This window comes from Semicossyphus pulcher, unplaced genomic scaffold, assembly GCF_022749685.1.
Source record: "Semicossyphus pulcher isolate SPU_LCO1_2020_fin unplaced genomic scaffold, fSemPul1.0.p SCAF_6, whole genome shotgun sequence".
Lineage (NCBI taxonomy): Eukaryota > Metazoa > Chordata > Actinopteri > Labriformes > Labridae > Semicossyphus > Semicossyphus pulcher.
In genome coordinates, this window is record NW_027211737.1 from 6,868,974 (window position 1) to 6,891,114 (window position 22,141).

General features: G+C 41.3%; 1 protein-coding gene across 1 annotated transcript; it reads right to left on the bottom strand.

Moving 5' to 3' along the window:
• Nucleotides 1-198: 198 nt before the first annotated feature.
• LOC138610459 (protein transport protein Sec24C) lies at nucleotides 199-21,159 on the bottom strand. The gene is made up of 21 exons (XM_069683221.1): nucleotides 21,042-21,159; nucleotides 19,841-20,572; nucleotides 19,424-19,482; nucleotides 18,311-18,364; nucleotides 17,726-17,837; nucleotides 16,762-16,889; nucleotides 16,514-16,646; nucleotides 15,758-15,867; nucleotides 14,727-14,839; nucleotides 14,429-14,620; nucleotides 10,013-10,109; nucleotides 7,998-8,102; nucleotides 7,664-7,831; nucleotides 6,147-6,243; nucleotides 5,915-6,063; nucleotides 4,631-4,769; nucleotides 4,316-4,437; nucleotides 4,018-4,197; nucleotides 2,378-2,575; nucleotides 1,941-2,030; nucleotides 199-676 (listed from the first exon to the last, which is right to left on the bottom strand). Exons 2-21 carry the CDS (start codon nucleotides 20,523-20,525, stop codon nucleotides 536-538), a joined length of 3,072 nt encoding a protein of 1,023 aa, XP_069539322.1. The 5' UTR covers nucleotides 20,526-20,572; nucleotides 21,042-21,159; the 3' UTR covers nucleotides 199-535.
• Nucleotides 21,160-22,141: the final 982 nt, after the last annotated feature.

A 22,141-nucleotide genomic window follows, 5' to 3' on the forward strand; every position in this document is an offset into this window, starting at 1 on the left:
ATTAATAAGACAGTTGCCTTTTTAGCTCTTAGAGTTGCACATTTATCTGCTTTCGCAGGATGACGTCTTAAATACAGCAAAAAACGTAAATTGAGGTTCGATTAAAGCCTTTATTTATTTATTTATATATAGGAGATGATGCACACACAGACACTAGTACTGTGGGCATGACACACACACACACACACACACACACACACACACACACACACACACACACGGCAATAAATACACTTCATTCACACATTTTCAGAACAGCATAGATCACATTCATCCCACACATATCACAGCAGTCATTAAATCCATAAAATAATGTATCTTAAAATGTCCTTCATGCACTTAATGTCAAGTGTTACCTGCTCTCATCTGTCTTTGTTTTTTTAGGCAAATATGCTGCAGTGTCATCTTTTGTAGAAGGTAATACCCCCAGGTAATACCCCCAGAGAGGTCAGACAAATTGTGTGTGTGTGTGTGTGTGTGTGTGTGTGTGTGTGTGTGTGTGTGTGTGTGTGTGTGTGTGTGTGTGTGTGTGAAGTCACTGCAGAAGCCGGACAGAGTTCACGTGGAGATGGTAGAGGAAGTCTGCATAGGACGCTCCTCCGTTGGGACTCTTGTCCTCCACCAGGTGGCGCTGCAGAGCCTCTTCGCAGGTGTCGCCCTGCTTCACCACCCACAGCTGAGACAGGAAACACACAGTTTTATCAGTGGCATCACAAGTCAACACGCTGTAACTGATTTATCCTGATATGGAAGTAGAGGACAGTAGAAAACTCTCTTTGTGATCTGAAGTAGAGTCTTGCTTCTCTCGATGCAAAGCTCTCCTCCTCCCTTTCTCTGATCATATCATAAAGATGTGCTGGAAACTCTTGAATGCATTGATTGAGACCCGACGTCTTCTGTTAAATATTGACCTTATTATTCAGTTTTAAAAGATTTTAAATGCAGCTGTGGAGTGTTCCTTCTGCTAACACCGACTTCTTTCTAACATTTTACTAGGCGGCTGGCAGGAGAAAGTCAGGGTGAAGATGGGGGTCAAAAAATGTGTCCGTTTGCGCTCACACATGCAGCCCACCTGGACAATGTCAGGAAACGTTCAGGGGTGAAGTGCATGTGTGAAAGGGGCTTTTGTCCCATGATCTGGAAATCTGACTGCTGCTGCTGTGTGGAGCAGACTCCTTCTGTTTAGAAATGTACATTTGTTGTCTCATTAAGTACTGAAAACGGGCTTAGAACAAACGGTGGGTTAGTAACGTAACAGGTGTGCATTAGGTGAATGCCTGAACAATATGTAACACAAGTAGCGCAGACTTCTACTGCAAACCTGAAGCTCCTCTCACAAATTGAGACAGCAACTGTGTAATTTAAACTCACAGAAGTTGGCCAACTCACAAAGATGTTGCTAAGAATTAAAGACCCCCCTCCAGTGAACATTAAGTGTTTAACCTTGTCAACATCTCCATGTGGTGTTCTTCATGTGCTACAAGACATATCAGGGACAACATCAGCAGTCATCTCCATGGCTGGGCCTGTCTGCTTTTAAACTTCAGTGTACCAAGGACAGGCTGAACAACACGTTTTCAGATCGGCAGGGTTTGTGATGTCACAAACCTAAGGAGCCAATCCTGTTAATCATCGGGGTGACGCTATGCATATCATTATGTGCAACCTATGGCAACCACTTCGGCGATGCACGAGCCAGCTGCAACCGCCATCGTAAGTTTTGTAACTTCCTACTGACTACTAATGTTAATGTTACTAGTACTAATTACTACATTTCAATCTCGCTAAGTTTCAACAAGTTGCCACTAAACAATGGCAGAGACGTGTTTTGTTTTCAGCTGTAATTTTACGAGAGGAGAAACGTAGCACATAGGGATATGCATATTGTCTCTTAAAACATGACTGGAGCTGCTCTTTCAGAAGGAGGCTAAGAAGCTCACCTTGCGGGCACGGGGTGCCTGGGAGTTCAGATTGCTGATGAGGGATCGAACACTGATGGACAGAGGGTTCTCAAGAACAGGCAGCTTGGTCTGAAGGAACACAAACACACAGAACATCAGAAGCGGACTGTAAAGGGTTTACCTGTCAGTGCTGCTGTGAGCTCAGGGGTGAGAGGCACCACAAGTTTTATTTCATATCAAACTTTGATCTTTGAGCTTTTTAGTCTTGTGGTTTTTAAGACAAGGTTCATATGACAATATATTCAAATATTGTCCTTAGAATAAATGTTTGTGAAAATGTTTCCTGTCATAATCAAATAAGATAAAACGTTTTGACTTTAGGTGGACTCTTCTGTTGTAGTTTATAATCTCTGTAACAGGGCTGAATCCTTCGCTGTGGATGCAGCTGTACTGTGATGCTGTGTGTAATCTCAAACCTCTCCAGAGGGCAGGGAGGAAAAGCAGCTGGTGTTGAAGAGCTCCACCAGGGTGCTTGCTGAGACTTGGGTGCCCACCCAGAGCAGCAGCGTGAGCGGAGCGTGAACCAAATACAGCCCTCTGGGCTCCAGGCTGGCAGCACAGCAGCGCAGAGCCTCCTCCGGGTCTGTAGAGCTGGAGCCTTCAGCTGACAGCGGCTGCATGAGACAAAGATTAGTGATACAAAACATTCTTGCCAAAGCTACAGAGGCAATCAAAGCTTTTCACAAATCGTCTTTAAATGGGAGGAAAGTCTATTTTTTGCCTTATAAACTAGAAAACCAGTAAGACTCTTCCTGATCTACTTTCCTCAAATAAATGTAGATTGTGCTTTTTCAGCCAGCCACATGCTTCAGCAAGAGATGCAACAGGATTTAAACTTAAAGGGATTGTGTGCTGAGTTTTTAACCTAATATCTGTCTATACAAGTTAGGAAAAGTGTTGTTCCTGTGGTCTTAGTGTCTCTAGGGCAGGGTTTCCGGTGCCGGTCCACGTGTCCTGGAAGCTTTCAATGTTACGGTCAATTATTATCTGCATTTATTTAGCTCAAAAACAATTGATAGGCAGGCTGTAACAAGGGCACAGAACTGGGAAGGGAAATTACTGAATTGTCCCTACAATGATTTTGTCAAAAAATGTATATATGATACGCGTTATGTTGCGCTTCTAACCTGCAGAAGAGACAGCCATCACTCTGTCTGTCACTGTAAACAAGGACTCCACTCTACAGTTTAGTTCATACACATCACTAAACTGAAATTTATACAGCAGAACATCATGTCTCAGGTTCAAATTACCACTTTCTGCGCCGCGTCCCCGCTGTCCATATGCATGCTCTCTCTCTCTCTCCCTGAGGGAGTGCAGATCGTTATACATACTAATATTACTTAATATATAGGCTATTAATCGGGATATATTTCACTGAAATCTTGGAGAAATTCAAGCCTCCACAGCGGCTGAGTGCCGTCCCCTCAGCGCTGGCATCTCGTTTGCTTGTGACATCAATGAGAAGACACGCCCTCACAGGTAATTCCTTTCCCAAAATGACCAATAATGGTTGGAATGGCTGGTTTAGCATATTCCTGAAGCGCTGAGGGGACGGAGTGATAATGAATAAGTGATATTTTTTTGTTGGAAAATACTTTCTTTTCACCGGACAGGCGGATTTTAATATATTGGACTTCACCAGATTTTACCGGAAAAAAACGGCAATTACCGAATAACGGAAACCCTGCTCTAGGGTGAAGATTTAAAGGGCGAAGCAGCAAAGTCTCAGGTTGTTGTTGAACCTGTGCTGTCAGTTATTGGTACAGTGATGTAGTTGGTGTCACAGAAAAGCTTTAGACTTGGATTTCCGCAAACTAGCTATGAAAAAGCAATACTTAGAGCAAAATTGGCATCCAAGAATTTGAAGCACGGGATATCATATGGACTTTGACATTCAACCCTATTTAGTTGAGTCAGAGAATACTGCCGAAAAATGAAGCAAAGCAAGGCAGAAGGTGCAGCTCCCTATGACATGTAGGCACCGGCAGCACAGCACCTGATAAACAAGGTTGACTCTGACTAGATAAAACTCCCAGGTGTTGATGGTACTGACCAGAGGCAGCAGCAGAGGGTAGAAGTGTGTGGAGGTGCTGCAGGTGTCCATGCTGAGCACCTGGCAGCGCTGCTGAAGCCGCTGGTGGACAGAGCTCCTCAGACCCGGCAGCAGCACCTCGCTCTTCCTCAGACTGTTGATGTAAACAGGAAGAGCTCGCAGGTACTGAGGGAGGACCAGCTACAGGACACACACAGAGTACAGTGCATTAAGTATGTTTTTTTCTAAAGTTACATCAGAGACATTTTCAGGAGCAAAACTTGATACTTAAAGGAGAATTTTAAACTCGAAACCTCACCTGCCCTGCAGACACCGACGCAGAGCAGCAGTGTTTGCGGTACGACGCCAAAGCTTCTGTTATCTCTGTCTGTAGTTCCTCCCTCAGCTCCTGTAGAGGGCGCTCCAACACTGCACAATAAACTGGACAAGAACACCAAAACACAAATGAATGTTGTCCTGTGTGACACTTTAAAATCAAAAACTTACTTCATTTTTACTACAATTCCCTTTTGAGAATCACTACAGACAAGTGAAGTCAGAAGGCCTTTTATAGCATGTCTTTCTGCATTTTACACAGCACACACATTGCTTATCTACAGTAGAAGAACCTTACTTTTTTTGCAGTAGAAGGTGAGAAGTGTCTGGGCCTGGTACTGCCGGAAAGCGTCCTGTAGGTGACGAGAGCACCGCAGGGTCAGAGTGTGAACCCTGGTCCTCCTGTCTCCTGTCCGCGTGCTGTAGGACAAAGCAACCTGACAAACAGGAGGAGAGAGGAGACTGTGGTTGAAGAAGAACAGGTCAAACTGATTGTGTCATCATGTTTCCATTTTATTACCATATTGCAGTCTGCTTTTTTACTTTATAATAATAACTTTATTTGCATAGCACCTATAATAAGAGTTTATAAAGTGCTTTGGCAAACAAGGCAAAAATAGGATATTATTAAGACAACCTAAGAACAGAAACCCAAACCAATGACTGTATATAAAGATGGACGACACGTCTCCTTCTGCTCTCAGTGTACAAAGCTGAAGCGAAAATAACCCCGGTGACGGACCCTCCCATCTTGCGATGGTGACATCATTTGGAGCCAGAGCTGCGCAGTAGAGCTCAACGAGTGGAGTCACCGTAGCCACTTCCACTAACCAAAACACACACTTAAATTACCGGAAGAAAAAAACCCAGCAAGGATCCCGCACGTCGGCGTGTTTAACAGCAGAACAGCTTCTCTGTGTTGATCTGAAGCAGACGTTCACAGGTATGGAAACTTCTATGACTGTAGTGATTGTTTTCGTTACGTTTCTTCTCGCTGTTCGTCCTCTACTCTGCTAATCCGGAACTGATTGGCTGCAGAAGCCGGATTTCTCAACAGAGCTGTCAATCATCCTTTTTACAGCATCAAATAACTAATTAAAAATAAACCTGACGATGTAATGCTGCAGGCTGTGTCAATATTTCTGCTATGTGGTTTAGGATCCTCAAAACAAATCAGATAGGAAGCGAGAGAAGCCGAAGTTTGGGCGATATCATCTGTTAAAAACAGTCAGAAGCCGAGCTGCTGCATTCTGTACACGCACAGGAGACGGCTTTTTGGTTTATGTGGGAAATAAAGGAGTTACAGTCGTCGAGTCTGGAGAAGATGAGTGTTTGATGAGTGAACTGATTCAAAGACTGAGTGCAATAGTATTGGTTGTATTCTGGAGGGGGTGCATATTTGTAGGAAGTATGACTCTGTGGATAGGTGCTTTCATTTAGGACAACATAAAAAGCCTCATTTATAATATTTTAGGGTTAGGTTAATTCAATCAGATCTTAACTGGTGATATTGATGAAATGAAAACGTCTGTAAAGCCAACCTATTGATGATCTAAATCGATGATAATGACCATGAACCCACCTGCAAGGCCACGCCTCTCGTCTCGTCCACAGCTCTGGTGTGTGCGAGCTCCACAGCCAGCGTTGTGAGCCCATCAAGAGTTGCCATGGTGACCTGGCTGGGGCTCGGCCCGGGGATAAAAAGGCCATAACAGCCGGACACACGCAGATCTATTGAGATAGGCACAATGTTGAATGAAAGGTGCTATTAAAGGAGGATTTCTGCATAATCACAGTGACAAAAAATCTCTCACCTTTGTTGACGGAAATCCTGAGCTCAGCCTTGTAGCCGGTGTCCGTCTCTACGATGCTCTTTAGGTCAGAGCTGAAGCGCTCTCTGTCCAATTCTCCCTGCAGTGGAGATTTTTGAAATACTAGCCAGTCAACAGTATGACCTCTAACTAATCTCTCATCATTTCACCGAAATACAGCTGAGGACATGTTTATCTATCAGCTGCTTAAAAGTGCTGATAGAAGTTGTGTATTTAGCAGTATTTTGGTGAAAGTGTAACTTCATCGCCAACAATTTGATAAACAATTAGTTTCAGTCATTTATAAGCAAATCTTTGCATTTGTGAAAGTTAACCAGCTGACAGTTTTGTATTCTTACTTGTGTATTTAAACATTTTGTAAACTACATTTTTTCTGAGGATCAAAAAAAGTTTGATTATTCACTCAAAAAAACAACACATGGGTTCGAATTATTCGAATATCTATTTTTATGTAATATGTCCAATGAGACAAACTAGCTTGCTAACATATATTTATTTAAACATAAACATGCCTTTTAAAAGATCAATATATGCTTCCTACACCTTGCAAAATAAACAAATAAAATAATTAGGTGACAGTAGAACGGACATTCAGCACTCCGAGACGTATGTTTATAAACATATTTATTTATTTAAACAAACAAAAAAATCGACATAACTGTACCTGTCTGTTATGCTGGGGGGCTGTGCGCCACGCAGTTGATGTAGTAGCTCATTTCAGCTAGACTAAAGTTAATTATTAACGTATAAAGTGATGTTGTGTGCAGACAAGGAAGGTGTGTCTCTGTGATTTTTGTGGTGTGTAAATGATTTTCTACCTGCCAGGTCAAAAATTACACAAAGACAATCTTTGTACTCTGCTGGTGTACAGCTTTTATGGAAATATGACCACAGGCTGCTGGCTGTGGCTATGCATTTAGCAGACAGATGTGAAAGAGAAGCAAGCTTCTAACCAACGTCATGAAAAGAAAATCTATTATTTCTTCTTGAATATTCCTTTAAAGAGGGGTATTATGCGAATTTCACTCTGTGATACCTGTGGAGTAGCTTAGCGTAATTTACGGTTAAAAAAATTCATCATTTTTCTCAACCTGGTGCTCTGTGCAGGCCGTCATACAGCCTCTGCCTGAAACAACTCAGTCAGCTCTGTCCCTTTAAGAAACCCTGCCCCTACAAGCCCACTTTCTCCTGATTGGCCAGCTCTCTGAAGCTGCTGAGGCTGCACTTTGTGACGTCACAAAGTGCAGCCTGCAGACTGAGCTGAGAAGCCTGGGGATTACTCCAACATACTTTTACCTACAGATCTGAAACTTCACCCACGTTTAGTCTGGACACCCAACATTGTAACATTATATATATGTCTTAAAATGTAAAACAGCATGATGCCCCCTCTTTGACAAAAGATCACAAACCAATTGCCAACAAAATTATATTTGTTCTTCATGTAGTACATTTTTGTGCCGTTTCCAGAGCTACAAGGGCAGGAGCTGCTGACATACCTGCAGGTGGCTGTAGGTGTAGAGAGCTCCACCTGTTAGATATGGAATGTGCCCTGGCCAAGCCCCGCCCACATCTTGCTGCGAGAGGAGGAATAGGTGAACGCCGCAGCCCTGACTGACACACTGCTTGGCCAATGAGACGGCTGGCTCTGATGGCTGAAAGATGGACTGGGAAAAACAGCAATGAATGTTTAATTGTTTGTGCACCTCAGCATGGTGACACAAAAAACCCTAATGATTACAACTATGTAAGAAATGCAACCCAGATCAGCCAAATTAATTTTCTGGACACGGATAGCTGTGTGGGTGTACATGATGTATGTGTGTTAAGCACCTTTGGTTTATTGGAGCCAAAGAACCCTGAGGACGAGTTTGTGTGTTCCGTCTCTATCAGAGGGGCAGTATGGAAGATCAGCAGCTTTCCAGGACAATTCAGTGCCTACAAAGTCATATCATCGTTATACAGTGTTTTCCTTGCAGTGCCTTGGTGTTAAATAATTATACACATTCAGCAACATAAATAAGCACATATGACATCATGAAATTAGTATATTAAGAACACTGAATTAGAAAGAATGCTTTATAATACACCAAATACATTTCATACATTAAATTTACTTCTCTTTTTATTTTGTAGTAGTTGCTATCTGACACAACTGCTCATCTCTTTCAAGTGGGTTTATTTTTTTGGTCACATGCATTAGTTTGATAAAATAAAATGAATATTATTTGCATGTTGCTGGTACTGTACAAGAGTTACTATAGGGCCTGGCAGCACCTATTTTCGATGCAAAACCAATGCAGTTCAGCGTTTTCAGCGCTCAGCACAGAAACACCCTCGGCCTCAGCTGTTTTTGTCGCTGTGTCACAGCGCTCTCAGTTAAAAATGGTTAAACTTTTGGAACAACGCCGCACTTGTCACTGTCACTTCTCCCTCACCGACCAATCAAAATTGAAAGGGGCGGGACTTCACATATCAACTTTGTCAACAACAATGATGAAGCTAATCCTCTCGTTTTATCGAGGGTACAATTTCCTTGTCTAGAGCTGCAGCTGAAGCCAGGACACGATTCCCTTTCTTAGTTTTTGTGTTTTCTTTGTATATTTACCGTGAATTAAAGAAAATATTAAGCATACAGAGCAATTTAAACAGACTTAAAGTGACAATCTCAAACTTTTGTATTTAAATAAATGTCTCTTAAGTCTCTATCTATCACCAAATGAGGTAACACAATGGTGATTGAGCCTGTGGCCCACTGATGAAAGCCTTTGCATTTGCAGTATATCGTATTTTTATGGACTGGGTGACTGGGCGACATTCGTGGAAAAAAATCACAAGCGGCGCCCAGTTAGTGACGCGCTTTCCATCAGCCAGCAGTGGTTGGTCTGTCAGAGAGGGTAGGCGGAGCTAAGCGGCGGCTTTTCCGCTCTCTGCAAGTGTTGCGAGTAAACAGTAATCTACTATGGCTGAACAAACAAAGAAAAGATGGATGACTACAGATACAACTTCAAAAACACGTGAAAATCCAAAGAAAAAGAAACAGATTTGACGCTCAGATGAAGGCAAAATCAAGAGTTAGAACCATGACAAAGGGAGCCAGCCGCAGACGTCTGGTTAAATTGGGAAGTGTGCTCCCATTATTAATGATTATTGCCAGTGGGTGGCACTCGAGAGCATGAAATTGAAATCTTCAGAATTGTATTAAGGATCACTACCGGGGGAGGCGGAAGTGCAGCCACACAACCTTCGTAACCTAGCAACAGTTAGCACCGGTGAAAGCGCTCTGAAATTAAGGTCATGGGAACCAGCACAGGCGCATAAATTGCTAGTCTTACTCTTATAATAATGGTGATACAAAATCAAATCAGAAATGTATTTAAGAAAGTTATATTTCATTGTCCAATTTTACTGACAATAGTGAAATGTGGAGTGGTGATGCAGTTACTGTCATAAACTGTGAATTACTCCTGGGCTAAAGCACCCTTTGCACACATGGATTACAGACACAGTTCTTGATGCTGGTTTTCCATTACAGCTCTTTCTCTCGGACACTACAACAATAAGATATTTGCTTATTAATATGCACATTTGCACCTTACTGTTTGCACTAACTCTGCTCATCACGGTTGCATTTGCACTGTACCTTCATTAGCAGTTTTATTTGTTCAATTCTTTGTAAATTTGCACTGAAACTCTAATAGCATCTCTCTCTCAGTAAAATCTCTAACTTATCATTGTCACCTTGCAAAATAATGGTGACTATGATTATCACCTCTTCCTCTTCAGCCATATTAAACCCAGAAGACATCCAATAAACTTTGAACAGAGTGTGAGCAGTGATAACTGACCTGCAGTACGGCGAGCCCGGCTTTGACAGGCAGCTCCATAGGGACTCCACCAGAGTCATCACACTCTGGACCAAACTCAGGAATCAGCTGCAAAACACTGCACACACAGACAATAGATTCATAATTATAGTTTACCCCCAAAAATGTATTATAGAAAAGTGATGCCGTTACTTTAAGAAAAATGCAATTGTTCCATCAAGGCGTCAGAGTAGGAGGAAATTAATTCAGCATCTTAATTCATCACTAGCTTCATAAAAATGTGATCACTAATTAGCCATTGATTTCCACTGCAGAGGACGCTCTCAAAGCAGAAACATTTCTCTTAAAAGCGGCTGTTTACATTGACAGTGGCTCTTATAGACTAAACTTCTGCACCCAATTTAAATAGATTATTTCCAAATTAAAATATCTGAGCTCATTGTGCATCATTGTTCTAAAACAATGACAAACTATTTAAGCACACAGACTTAATAAAACACACCTGACAAAACGGTCAGTCAACAGGATTTTGATACCTGTCGAAAGGTATACTGTTCAATCACAATTGCGATGTGCAAAAGTCACATCGCAGACCGTGTGATATTTACTGATCGTGTGATATTTACTGACGTGTGATATTTACTGATCGTGTGATATTTACTGACCGTGTGATATTTACTGATCGTGTGATATTTACTGACCGTGTGATATTTACTGATCGTGTGATATTAACTGATTGTGTGATATTTACTGACCGTGTGATATTTACTGATCGTGTGATATTTACTGACCGTGTGATATTTACTGACCGTGTGATATTTACTGATCGTGTGATATTTACTGACCGTGTGATATTTACTGACGTGTGATATTTACTGATCGTGTGATATTTACTGACCGTGTGATATTTACTCATTGTGCGATATTTACTGACGTGTGATATTTACTGATCGTGTGATATTTACTGATCGTGTGATATTTACTGACCGTGCGATATTTACTGATTGTGCGATATTTACTGATCGTGTGATATTTACTGACCGTGTGATATTTACTCATTGTGCGATATTTACTGACCGTGTGATATTTACTCATTGTGCGATATTTACTGACGTGTGATATTTACTGATCGTGTGATATTTACTGACCGTGTGATATTTACTCATTGTGCGATATTTACTGACGTGTGATATTTACTGATCGTGTGATATTTACTGACCGTGTGATGTTTACTGATTGTGCGATATTTACTGATTGTGCGATATTTACTGATCGTGTGATATTTACTGACCGTGTGATATTTACTCATTGTGCGATATTTACTGACGTGTGATATTTACTGATCGTGTGATATTTACTGATCGTGCGATATTTACTGACCGTGTGATATTTACTGATTGTGCGATATTTACTGACGTGTGATATTTACTGATCGTGTGATATTTACTGATCGTGCGATATTTACTGACCGTGTGATATTTACTGATCGTGCGATATTTACTGACCGTGTGATATTTACTGACCGTGTGATATTTACTGACCGTGTGATATTTACTCATTGTGCGATATTTACTGACCGTGTGATATTTACTGATCGTGTGATATTTACTGATTGTGCGATATTTACTGACCGTGTGATATTTACTGACCGTGTGATATTTACTGATTGTGCGATATTTACTGATCGTGTGATATTTACTGATCGTGTGATATTTACTGATTGTGCGATATTTACTGACCGTGTGATATTTACTGATCGTGTGATATTTACTGACCGTGTGATATTTACTGATTGTGCGATATTTACTGACCGTGTGATATTTACTCATTGTGCGATATTTACTGACGTGTGATATTTACTGATCGTGTGATATTTACTGACCGTGTGATATTTACTCATTGTGCGATATTTACTGACGTGTGATATTTACTGATCGTGTGATATTTACTGACCGTGTGATGTTTACTGATTGTGCGATATTTACTGATTGTGCGATATTTACTGATCGTGTGATATTTACTGACCGTGTGATATTTACTCATTGTGCGATATTTACTGACGTGTGATATTTACTGATCGTGTGATATTTACTGATCGTGCGATATTTACTGACCGTGTGATATTTACTGATTGTGCGATATTTACTGACGTGTGATATTTACTGATCGTGTGATATTTACTGATCGTGCGATATTTACTGACCGTGTGATATTTACTGATCGTGCGATATTTACTGACCGTGTGATATTTACTGACCGTGTGATATTTACTGACCGTGTGATATTTACTCATTGTGCGATATTTACTGACCGTGTGATATTTACTGATCGTGTGATATTTACTGATTGTGCGATATTTACTGACCGTGTGATATTTACTGACCGTGTGATATTTACTGATTGTGCGATATTTACTGATCGTGTGATATTTACTGATCGTGTGATATTTACTGATTGTGCGATATTTACTGACCGTGTGATATTTACTGATCGTGTGATATTTACTGACCGTGTGATATTTACTGATTGTGTGATATTTACTGACCGTGTGATATTTACTCATTGTGCGATATTTACTGACGTGTGATATTTACTGATCGTGTGATATTTACTGACCGTGTGATATTTACTGATTGTGCGATATTTACTCATTGTGCGATATTTACTGACCGTGTGATATTTACTGACCGTGTGATATTTACTGATTGTGTGATATTTACTGACCGTGTGATATTTACTGATCGTGTGATATTTACTGACCGTGTGATATTTACTGATCGTGTGATATTTACTGACCGTGTGATATTTACTGATTGTGTGATATTTACTGACCGTGTGATATTTACTCATTGTGCGATATTTACTGACGTGTGATATTTACTGATCGTGTGATATTTACTGACCGTGTGATATTTACTGATTGTGCGATATTTACTCATTGTGCGATATTTACTGACCGTGTGATATTTACTGACCGTGTGATATTTACTGATTGTGCGATATTTACTGACCGTGTGATATTTACTGATCGTGTGATATTTACTGATTGTGCGATATTTACTGACCGTGTGATATTTACTGATTGTGCGATATTTACTGATCGTGTGATATTTACTGATTGTGCGATATTTACTGTTTGTGCGATATTTACTGACCGTGTGATATTTACTGATTGTGTGATATTTACTGATTGTGCGATATTTACTGACCGTGTGATATTTACTGATTGTGCGATATTTACTGATCGTGTGATATTTACTGATTGTGCGATATTTACTGATTGTGCGATATTTACTGACCGTGTGATATTTACTGACCGTGTGATATTTACTGACCGTGTGATATTTACTGATTGTGCGATAGTGAAGCAAATTAAGGGAAATACGTCAAGCTGCTACTTTTTTGTTGCTCGGTGACAAAATGAAAACTCGCCAGTTTCTCAGTTATCACATTAGTGCAGCTCTTCACCAGAGCGCACAGAGAACTGACCGCTGAGCTGCAGAGTCTGTGTGTCACCTGTCTGTAAACTGTAAACAAGCATGAAAACTCACGTCTCCTGCTTCCTGTCGGCCCATACGACCTCATGCCGGGTGTGTGCTGCACGTGTAGCCGCTAAAAGTAAAAACACTCCGCGGCACATCTGCTCCATGAACTGTCTGTTTATGTTAACCAGCTGTTGTAGTGTTAACCAGCACCGGGCACAGAGCCTTGGTAATCTTGCCGACATTATCTGTGACTGCAGCAGCAGCCTTACATGAGGTGGCTTATTGGTTTTGTTTCGTTAGAAGAAAATAGACCTAAAAGGCCCAAATGATAAAAAGCCCATCCACCCATTATCTTCCGCTTATCCAGGGCCTGGTCGCAGTGGTTGCAGGCACAGGTGTCCCTCTCCTCAGCAACGTTTTCCAGGGATTCCGAGGCGTTCCCAGGCTAGATGGGATATATAATCCCTCCAGAGAGCTCTGAGTCTGCCCCGGGGTCTCCTCCCAGTTGTACGTGCCCAGAAAACCTCCAAAGGGAGGCCCCCAGGAGGCATCCTAATCAGATGCCCGAACCACCTCAACTGGCTCCTTTCGATGCGAACGAGAAGCGGCTCTACTCCGAGCTCCCCCCAGATTTCCGAGCTCCTGATCCTATCTCTAAGGCTGAGCCCAGACACCCTCTGAAGGAAACTCATTTGAGCTGCTTGTACCCGCAATCTCATTCTTTCGGTTACTACCCAAAGCTCGTGACCATAGGTGAGGGTTGGAACGTAGATCGACTGGCATATGAAAGCTTTGCCAAATAATACAAAGTTTTATTGTTAATTTTTTATATGAAAATGAAAACACTGCGTTTGTCTGGTATCATTTCCTGAAATCGCAGTAAATATCACATAAATATCACAGAACAAAAAAAATATTGCAATTTGTTTTTCCCAATATCGTGCAGCCCTACCTGTCGATGCCGTCTATACAGTCTTTCAGGGACACCAGAAGCCCCTCCCTCACAGGAAGCTGCAGGTCTTCTGTCTCTGTGATGACCAGCATGTGTGGGCGGGACAGGGCGGGGCTGAGGTCGTACAGGTGGAGTCTGCTGTCATAAGTCATTAAACCAACACGGATGTCCGCCAAGGCATCACCATCGTCCCTACAGAGGTAGATCATGGAGCATTATGCCCACTGTCACCAGTATTTCCAAACCAAAATAGGGGTACATGAAGCACATAGTGAAAGATTGCGTGTGTGTGTTTTACCTATTCAGAAAGCTGAGCAGAGTGAGTATTTGTTGTGTTGCAAACTCTAAATGTCCTCCTCTCAGCGCTGAGGCAGACACATCGATGGCAAGAAGCAGTGCAGCAGGTTCACCCTGAGATAAAGAACAAATATTTACACATGATATCTTTCAATACAAATTTATGTGCTTATAAAAGGTCTGTTAGTGGCACTTCTGATGTTAAGAGTTAAGGTCATGTTTTATTACTGACAATCATTCTGGAAGCTGAGATTTCTCTCTGGTCCAGTGATTTTCTTCAACATCTGACCTTGTCTGTTTTAAATAAAAAAAACAGCAGCAGATTGCAATCAATTATTTTTAAATTCTGGTCAGAAAAGAGCAAAAAAGACCAGTAAAAAATTGGGTGGCATTTTTTTGTTGCCTTTTTTATTGCGACCAAATCCCTCAAAAAATGAAATTGCATCATCCATCCATCCAGCTATCACTGGGCGAGAGTTGGGGTTACACCCTGGACTGATCGCCGAGACAGACAACCTTACACGTTCACACTCACGGGCAATTTTTTCAGAGTCACCAATGAACCTAACAAGCATGTCTTTGGACTGTGGGAGGAAGCCGGAGTACCCGGAGGGAACCCACGCATGCACGGGGAGAACATGCAGACTCCACACAGAAAGGCCCATTGAGTCCGAACCGGCGAGCCAACTAGGAACCTTCTTGCTGTGAGGCAACAGCATTAACCACTGCACCACCATGCAGCCCCAAATTGCATCTGAGAAGCTAGAATCTGAGAATGTTTGGTACTATTGCTTGATAAAAGTACTATAAATTAATTACTTGATTGATTAGGTTACAGAAATCCTCACAAATGGGATGGTCCATATTAAAACTAATGAAATGGAGCCCTAATGGGATGATTAACATTACTATATTGTTGCTGTCTTGCATTTTCAGTATCCACAATGTACATACTGTATACTTGACAAAGCCCATATTCAAGAGCAGGTAACTAACAAGCAACATCAATCAATTGTAGAAGATGAACCAAACCTTCTGAGAGTTGAGAATTTCATAAGACCCCATATTGAGCTCAGGCCTCTTTTCTCTATCCACCCGAAGCCCCTCCACCCCTTTGGTTGGCTGGAAGTGTTGCCACGGCACTGAGACACAAGAGAGGAGAGAAAAAGTGTCCCATCAAGGCGTCAGAGTAGGAGGAAATTAATTCAGCATCTTAATTGAAAACTCCTTCTTTACGATCCCATCTACATTATGTCCCTACTGCTATGTTGGCCATATTTATGTATCTAGTGTGTGCTGCTGCAATGGTGCCAGCTGCAGGTGCTTGGACATTTGTGACTGCAAATCTACTGCAATCACAAACACTCTGGCATTGATAAATGGTATTTAAGTATGGGGTAGTCGATGAAAATACAAAATCTTCAGCATTCATTTTGATAATAAGCTTTTAAGTAATTTTGTGAGGAAAATTAGCAAGAAGTTACAGGTTTCAGCGTCTCACTATCTAAAATAAGCAATATGATTATATTAATGTGGGCTCTGGAGACTGGTGATGAAAGACCTGTTTCTTATGGTCCCATTTCTAGCATCTTTTTAATTGCTTTGTTTTCATGTTTTGTGCAGCATTGCACTGCAGCAGTGTTATTATCATAGTGATTACATTTGGTATGGACAGCCTATTATTGTGGCAACAGTTTGTAATATCAGCCATCTTTTACAACAAACAAACACTGATTGTGAACTACATGAATTATCTATGAGGTCGGATGCTCGGTGATAAAATCTCACCTTCACTGAGTTTACCACAGAAGGGGCAGTAAAACCTCTGACCACAGTCCTGCCAGCCCATCGCCGTGCACATGGAGGCTCCGCACCAACCACAACCCATAACACACTCTGACTCTGTGATCACTGGCAGGAGCTTTAAGAGACACAAAATGGCTTAACTTCCATGTAACACGTTTCTCTTTTTATAGTTACAACCTTTTTTCCTAAATATGTTCAAAGTTTATTTTAAAAAAAAGCTAAAAACTGACCTCTCCAGGATTTTGGTTGGCCAGAGGGGCGACCAGAGCTCCTAGAGGCAGGCGGCTGAGGAGGGCAGTTTGACCTTCACAGGGCACACAGTAAGAGGTAGAGCGGATGGCGAAAGGGCTCGCACTGCCTAAAATGAAGGGAATGTGAACATGAAGATTCACTTAAAGTACATTAAAACTCATTAAACAGTTAGTTCAGACCAAGTAATCTGATTGGACAAAAGGCATTCCATGAGTGGTGATATAGAGAACAACATCACTGGGACTTTTCACTTTGTAGCCCCTTTCACACTGCCTGTTCAAGGCGGGATTATTACGCATCTGATACATTCTGTCTTCTATGTAAAGCAAACGGAGGCGTAATGGTGGGACAAAGTTGTTCTTCCTCTGGGCCAGCATTAGCGGTAGTAACAGAGGCGAAACGGCATCTGTGTAAACTGCAGAGCCGGCAGGGCGGAACAGTGGCGTGTGAGTGCATTTGAAGCACGCTCTGTTTGTTTACACCTCGCGCACGTTTTGTTTCTGCAACGCCGGAACGTTATATAAAAACTCACACTGGGGCAGCTTAATGCCAGCGTTGCTTGGTCCAATGTAAAATGACAAAGGCTGCATGACGGCGGAGCTTCGTTATGGCGCTGAGGCCGAATGAAAAAAGTTGTTGTTGCTATCAAGAATCTGAAATTGAAACGGAGAATTTGTTTTGATATTTTGGGGAAAAAAACATAGAACGTAGAAATAATATAAAAGTAGAAAGCAGAAATCCTACTGTTGATAAAATTAAATAAAAAAACATAATTATAAAACAATACTATATAAAATACAATACAATAAGTACAACACATTTCATGGAAGAGCTTTACAGTTTGCAAATGGGTCCCTTACCGTACTGCTGGATAAAATATATGTATATGAAGTAGAACTATATAAAATAGATGCAGACAGTGTTGTGTATGAGTGTATTTACCCCTGTCCTCTATGATACAGGAAGTAGTTGCCAGAGGAGGAAGACGGGAAAAAGGCTCAGAGATGAAGACCTTGCCCTCCCACTCCGCCCTGTCCTCTGCAATCACCTTCACCTGTAACAGAGAGAGAAACAGAGGTGTACACTTGTCATCCGCATGATTATTGTAACATTTTAAACATTAAAATTAAAAAAGGATTAATCTATATTTTTCATAATCATAATCAACACTCATAGCCTAAATATAACAAGTATATAATTACAAATGTGCACAAAATGTGTTACCAAAGGGTCCTTCAATAACAGTATATCTGTAGTTTTGCTGTTTTTGTAGATGAACGTAGTAGTCAGTAGATAGTTAGAAGTTGCTTAAACAAATACTGGATCCTTTACATTTTGCAAGTTCTGTTTAACGTGTTCTGTAAAGGCTAATACACACCAGCTTAACACAACGCACTTCAATTGATGTGATGCATCATGATGCCACCAAGATGGGCAGGAAATAGTATTTTACTGCCAGCAGAGCACAGGAAGCCAGGCAGGAAAACATAGAAGAAGAAGAAGAAGAAGAGAGGGATAGAAACTTACAGCACTGGGCAGGAGCTCGGGGTCCAGGCCATAACGAGACTCAGAGTTAGGAGACTGCAGAGAGAAAAGTAAACACTCATTCTCAGATCATGGCAGAAATTAATTCTGGTGATATTGTGTTTATCTGAAATGTAAATTCAATATTTTTGTATCATTATTGAGTACAGAAAGACATACTTTGACTATGAGAGACAAAAACTGACAGCTCCCTTACATTATCTTTTATTGCTTTGTTTTTTAGTTTTTCTTGTGCTTTTTTACAAAACAAAAAAAACAGATCTTGTAAAGAAGAGAGGTAAACTTTTAGCCCTGAGGCTAAAGGTTACAGTGCCAGTTGTGGGACATTTCACAATAAAAGCATTGCCAGACACGAACGCTCTTTTCACACATGCACTCCGGACAATTTCCCGAATATTTCAACACAGTCTGCCCCTGAAATTTTCCAGAGTTGCCCTTTTACACATGTCCCTCACAGCGAGAGACTATTCCTGTTGGACAGGGGGTAGGGCGGTGTCATGAAGCAGGACATGACGTAAAAAGTACACTGTGGTCTCTGCAACTGGCAAACAAATCTTTGCTATTGTCGTCTTGTAAATGATCTTTCTTCCTCAAAATCAGATGTTTTTAGTCATCCTGTTTTGTATTGCTATTCTGGTTTTGCACCAGTCGCATGATATAAACGTCATCATCTGAGTTTGCTCGCAGGAAAAAGTCTGCATGAAGTCGGGGTGACAGATTTGGCAGTTTGCTGCGCACAAATGCAGGCCGTCCGGACAATGTCGGTACATTTTCAGGAGTGTAGTGAATGTTTGAAAGGGGCTAAAAATACATTCTGTAATTGAATAACATTGTAAGAGCAATTACAATGTACATGGACAATAGCAGCTTTAAAAGCTTTGAAATTCAAGGGTTACCCTCTATTAAAGCTAGGACAAAAACCTGATCGACAACAATTACTCTCTGATTCTAACTTCTTCAATGTGACAATTTGCTATTTGACCGTCTTCTTAAAAAACTGAATTTTTTTTCTGTTCTGTCACAATAAATCGATAAATTGAGAGCATTGTCTGCGGATATTTCAATCACAATCACAAATTTCTGTATGTTTCTCACCTGTGGCGTGATGCTCCCGTCCTGTACAGCCGGATAAGGTACAAAGTCTTTTGTGGTTCCTGAGAAGAAAACAGAGAAGTTACATTTGAGAAAAAAGATGGAGGACAGATTTAGGCAAGGAAGTTATATTCTGGGCTGTTCTTATACAGGCTGCAACACTTGAAAGAGTATGATGTCTGATATACACCCTGGATGATGGGGCTAACCTATGGTGTACTATTGGATGGCCTATCAATTTAAACTTTTTTTTCCCCAATAGTGCTACTGGTCTGCAGCTGAAGCTACTTTCTGAATTGCACTGACCTCTGTGCTAGACCTTCCTTAAATAATTTTGATTCATTTAATTTAAAACATCAGCTTCCATGGCTCTGCAACATACGTGTAAGCTGGCATATCGTGAACATATCACAAACAAACCTCTAGAGTGTTGTTGAAGTGTCCACTGAGACTGCTGTTGGATAGGAGAGTTGGGCGAGGCATGGTTATGGGTGTATTGATCAGAGGTCTCCACAGTCTCCCTCTTAAATGCAGTCTGAGGAGAAAACTGTGGATTCTGGTCCACACATTGTCCAAACGATGGAGGGCTGAGGGGCACAGGTTTTTGATGTGGTGACTGAGGCCCATTCGGAGAACCCTGGTGTGTGTATGGAGGTTGAAAATGGGGTGGTGTTGCTTGGTAAGGGCTGTAAGGGGAATAAAATGGCATCTGAAAAGGCTTCCTAGGCTGAGTCCCTTCGTTTTGAAGAGGGAGAGAACACGGAGGTAAAATTCTTCCATGGCTTGCAGCTGTAACCACTGAAGAAGCATGAGAATCAGAAGTGATGTGCTGCAGGCTCTGGTCAGCAGTATAAGCATATTGTGGGCTGTGGTGAGTGTTGCTTCTGGTAGGAAAGGTGCTGAGGTCGCTCTGACAGTCCTGCCTGGATTCCTGCAGGTGGTCGTAAAAAGGTCTCTGGTCAGAAGGCGAGCCCAGGTTAAGATGCTGAAAGCTGGGCAAAGGGTTGCAGGGGGCTCCTTGAGGTGAAGCTGGGGACCAGCCGTTCTGGCCCGCCCATGGTTGACTGGGTGTCTGGCTCTGATTGGCTGCTGGGACGTCCATCATAAGCCATAACCATCACTGATTGGTGTGCTTCTCCTCGGAGGCAGGACCTAGGAAGGCAACACAAACGTGCAAAAATGAACATCAGGGTCGTGATGTGACTTCAGGTTTCTACAAGAAGAGGCTGCAATATTTTGACAGTGGTAACAGCAGTTAGCGTGCGGGTTCTTGCATTTAATGAGTAACAAAATGCTTTTAATTGTGAAATTTAACAGTAGAAAATGCCTGATAGTGTGTCCACAGCAGAAAGACTGGCTGTCATTCCGCGAGGAGGTTGCAGAAACAAATTAACGTAACATAACATAACGCATAACAGAAAATAATTAATGATTACATTAGCCTATTTGTTGAATTGTTGATGGTAATTCTGTAGTTAGCTAGCAATATTAGCCAACAACCGTGATACTCTCTTGTGTGAAAAGTGTCGACTGGACAGCCAGCGTCTCTGCAGAAACAGGATAAAATAAACAGCACCGTCCTATGAAAACAAGCTGATTCTAAGGCATATAAAATAAATACCTTTGAGCATCAACGGAAACGAGGGGGTTCGCGTGCGGCACTTGTCGTTAACGTCTCATTTCCTCCTCTGCAAGTCTGCGACGGAAGCGAAATAATCCAGAGGTTGAAATCAATTTTCTCCTCGTCTTTGCTTTTTATTATAGTAAAATTCCCTGTTTTATAGTGTAACATGTCTACACTCTAATTTTAGCCACCAGTCAGCCGCTGTTATCAATAAACCTGAGCCTTTGCTGCGATGTTAGCGTCATGTTAGCAAGGAGAAGGACATAGCATCCCGTCCTTTCAAAATAAAAGCACGCGATACATGAACGGAATTTTAAAAAGTCAATTGAATGCCATCAGAGCTTTCAATAAATGATAAACGTTTCAGATTACAGTTTAATTGTTTTACGGGTGCTGTAAGACTTTGCTGAATGACCTCGATTTTATGCATTTATATTAATACAGTTTGTTCCAACCAAGACATTGGATTGGACAGGAGGAATTCCATGAGCACTGATACAATGTACAAAACCACTGGGATTTTTGACTTTATGTATCACTATCACTCCACCTCAGCTAATTTGAATACTCCTAATTAACATTTTAAAAAAGCTTTTCAGCTAATAGTCTTTGTCTATTACATATTCATCTATCTACATATTTCTTCAAATTACATTTGAATTCAACTATGAATTCTAACTGTAACATACACAAAGTAGCAAGAGTGCAGGAAAATGTTTGTGTTCCTTGAAAACACTCAAATGGCTGAACTGGTTTTTCTGGTGGAGCCAAATGAACAATTAAATAACCAGAAAAACATCTGTCAATCTGTTTTTGCTTATGATTATTTACCAATATATGTTGCTTGTAGAACTGCTGTATAAAAGCTATATTACACTCAAGTTCATGCTGTTGTACTAAATGTCAGCACACTGTTATTGTCTTATAACTGAATCACAGCCGTGCAGCTATTCAGTAGAACAGCACTCCATTTGTGTGATATTGCTTAAATGCTGCTGTATAAAAGCTAACATGCAAGGTCAAACATTTGTACTGACTATCAGCATGGCTGTTAATAGCTTGGGCACTCAGCCTGGGACCTTCTGCTTATGACCAAA